Source organism: Verticillium alfalfae, genomic scaffold (genome assembly GCF_000150825.1).
Source record: "Verticillium alfalfae VaMs.102 supercont1.3 genomic scaffold, whole genome shotgun sequence".
NCBI classification, from domain to species: domain Eukaryota; kingdom Fungi; phylum Ascomycota; class Sordariomycetes; order Glomerellales; family Plectosphaerellaceae; genus Verticillium; species Verticillium alfalfae.
Genome location: NW_003315036.1, coordinates 1,585,638 through 1,588,904, shown reverse-complemented (window position 1 = coordinate 1,588,904; position 3,267 = coordinate 1,585,638). Strand labels below are relative to the sequence as shown.

Below are 3,267 nucleotides of genomic sequence, written 5' to 3'. Positions count from 1 at the left end.
CCGTCAACGCCACCATGCTCAACGACCTCCGCGCGCGCACGTCGGGCCCGAGGTCATTGACATTGCCGAGCTCGAGGCGCTCGGCGAGAGGCATCTCGGCTGCGGTCACGATCTGTGAGTGAGGTGGCCCGAGGCGGAGAGGGGCGTCAGAGAAGCCACAGCATCTAGGTGTAGCATAGGGCGTTGTCGTTGGTGTTGCATGGGCGTTGTCGTTTGGTGTAGCATAGGCATGGCGAATGAGAGATGATGATGTTGACGACCGAAGATGCCCAACTGAAAACATGCGCTGTCAGGGTTGTTTGTCCCAATGATTGACTGAGTGTACGTCCTACGAGAAGCTGGAGCCAGGTCGCATTGAGATAGGAACAGGGCCAAGGCGACCCATCATTTTGACTGGGTCTTTACTGGATCTCAGCAGCGCAATGGATTCTGATGGAACGTCGCTGGAGTTTCGCTGAGGAAGGATCGACAACCCCCTCCATGGCGGTTGCGACTGCCTTGTTTCCCATTGCATTGCCCCTCACTTCTCCACGTGATCACAGCAATCCACCACCTCTGAACAAAAGCACAACGAAGACGAGCTTCATCTTGCAAGTCACCTGGCTGTCGAGACTCTCCTTGTATTTCATCTGCATCTCCAGCGCGACATCAACTCTTGTCGACCCACTCATCTCACCTCATCCCCCTCCGAAGACAAAACACCCCGCCCGCCCGTACACGATGGCAGACGCAACCCCCTACCCCCGCCCCGATCACCACCGTCCCAACCTCCGGTGGCAGTCCCTCAACGGACCATGGTCGTTCCTCTTTGACGATGACGACGTCGGCCTCGCCCAGACATGGCACAAGACCGGTCTGCCTGCGTCCGTCGCGCTGAGCGCCCCGGCCGCCGCGGCCCAGACCAAATCGGCGACGGCGGCCGAGGGCGACTCCATCACCCAACGCATCGCCGCCGGCACCCAGGACCTGCTGGCCAACAACGTCTTCGCCCGCGCCGACGCCCAGACGCACGAGAAGCGCACCATCACCGTGCCCTTTGCCTTCCAGACGCCGGCGTCGGGCATCAACGACAGGGGCGTTCACGAGGTGCTGTGGTACGAGCGCGCCGTCGCCGACCCGCGCACGGCCGAAGACCGGGCCGCGGGCCAGAGGGTCCTGCTGCGGTTCGGCGCCGTGGACTACGAGGCCACCGTGTGGATTGACGGCCACTTTGTCGGCGGCCACCGCGGCGGACATGTGCCCTTTGCGCTGGATGTCTCGGACGCGCTGCGGGAGGGCGGCCCTCGCCGGCTTACGGTCCGCGTGTTTGACTCGGCATACGACCTGACGCAGCCGCGTGGCAAGCAGTATTGGGGCCCCAAGCCGGAGAGCATCTTCTACACGCCTTCCGGGGGCATCTGGCAGTCTGTCTGGGTAGAGGTTGTGCCGCCGGCGCGCATTGCTGACAGCAGTGCTGGGACTGTGATTCGGTCGAATGACATTGAGACGGGGACGCTGCGGAGCAATGTGACGGTCCTCGGTCGTCGTGTCGGGCAGGCGCTCGAGGTCGAGATGGAGGCCAGTCTTGCCGGTGTGCCTGTTGCGACGTCAGAGCGCAGGGCCCTTTCGAAGGAGTCGAATGCCGTCGCTGTCGAGCTGGACCTTCGTCTGTCAGAGGCGAAACGCAAGCAACTGCCGGCCCGCTTTTCCTTGTTGGGGCCGCCCTTCGAGGATGGTACTGCCTGGCGCGAGGGCCTCGGCTCTCTGGTCGCGGAGCACCCTTCCCTCTACGACCTCAAACTCCGCCTGTACGACTCTGCCGGTGCGGTTCTCGACGAAGTCGCCACCACGACGGGCATGCGGTCCATCGCGTGGGCACAGAACGACGGCCACTGGCGGCTCAACGGACGGCCGTACTTCCAGGCGCTGTGTCTCGACCAGGGCTACTGGCCCGAGACGCTCATGACGCCGCCTTCACAGGAGAGCCTCAAGGAGGACATCTTGCTGGCGAAGCGCATGGGGCTCAACGGGTGTCGCAAGCACCAAAAGGTCGAGGACCCCGTCTTCTACTACTGGGCCGATCGCCTGGGCTACCTGGTCTGGGGCGAGATGGGCCAATGCCTACCAGTTCAGCGCTGCGTACATGGAACGGTTCGACGAAGAGTGGGCCGCGAGCGTGCGGCTGGCGGTCAACCATCCTTGCGTCGTGACGTGGACGCCCGTCAACGAGAGCTGGGGATACCCGTCGCTCAAGGACAGCACGGAGCAGCGGGACCACATCCGCTCGCTGTACTACCTCACCAAGACGCTGGACCCGACGAGAAGCATCAACGATAACTGCGGCTGGGAGCACGTCATGACGGATCTCACGACCTTTCACGACTACGCCGACGGGCCGCAGCTCGCCGCGAATTGCGCGACCATGGACAAGATCCTCGACACCAAGGCCGGGCGCGACATGTTTGTGCCGGCCGTCGCCGGTGACGCCGGCTCCCAACACAAGCAGGGTGCGCCCGTCATGTGCACCGAGTTTGGCGGCGTCAACATTGCGGCGGCCAAGGGCAAGGAGGGCGACGACAGGGACTGGGGGTACACGACGGCGGCCGATTCGGAGGACTTGCTCAAGAGAATTGAGAGGCTCGTGCGGGGCGTGGTCGAAGGGGGCCACTGCTGCGCGTTTGTGTACACACAGCTCGCTGACATTGAGCAGGAGACGAATGGGCTCTACACATTTGACCGCAAGGAAAAGCTCGACGCCGCGAGGGTCAAGGCGCTCATTGAAGAGGCGCTGAAGGCGTTCTACGCGAGGGTCGAGGGGCAGTAAGTGCTCGGTGTCCATCAAGATGTGCAAATATAGATGCACATTCGGGGTCGAGGCGACTGTTGACAGACGTAGATGATGATGAATCGATCGGAAGAAGCAGTCGTGTCTGTCAACTCCGCATGGACAACACAGACGATGAGCAGTAGGACGGAGCACCCCATAGACGATTCACGTTCCATCCAGACAGGGATCACTCTTAACATTAGACATTTATGATCATGAGGATACAAAGCGCAACCTCCTTTTCCTCTGCCTTGCCCTTACGCATCCGCCTCGAGCAGAACGCGCTTGCACTTGCTGCTGAGGTATTTCAGCACAAACGGCACGCTCTCGACGACGACCCAGTCATCCTTGTCGTCGCGGTCGCCGTGGATGCGCAGCGCGTTGGAAACAAACTGGAAGGCGCCCTCGGGCCGAAAGGGGCCGTCGGGAGAGGGGGGCCTCAAAAAGTTGGGCGTTTCCCC

General features: G+C 62.1%; 2 protein-coding genes across 2 annotated transcripts in view; one reads left to right on the top strand and one right to left on the bottom strand.

The window, feature by feature from the left end:
• Window positions 1-720: 720 nt before the first annotated feature.
• Window positions 721-2,803, top strand: VDBG_02995 (glycoside hydrolase family 2 sugar binding; the record flags this gene model as incomplete). Its single annotated transcript, XM_003006810.1, has 2 exons — window positions 721-2,040; window positions 2,108-2,803. 2 exons carry the CDS (start codon window positions 721-723, stop codon window positions 2,801-2,803), a joined length of 2,016 nt encoding a protein of 671 aa, XP_003006856.1.
• Window positions 2,804-3,063: 260 nt separating this feature from the next.
• Window positions 3,064-3,267, bottom strand: part of VDBG_02994 (subtilisin Carlsberg) — a gene marked incomplete at both ends in the record, with an annotated part of 2,935 nt that continues 2,731 nt past the window's right edge. The window contains one exon of the mRNA XM_003006809.1: window positions 3,064-3,244. Coding sequence (XP_003006855.1) covers window positions 3,064-3,244 — 181 coding nt within the window. The remainder of the gene's footprint in view (window positions 3,245-3,267) is intronic.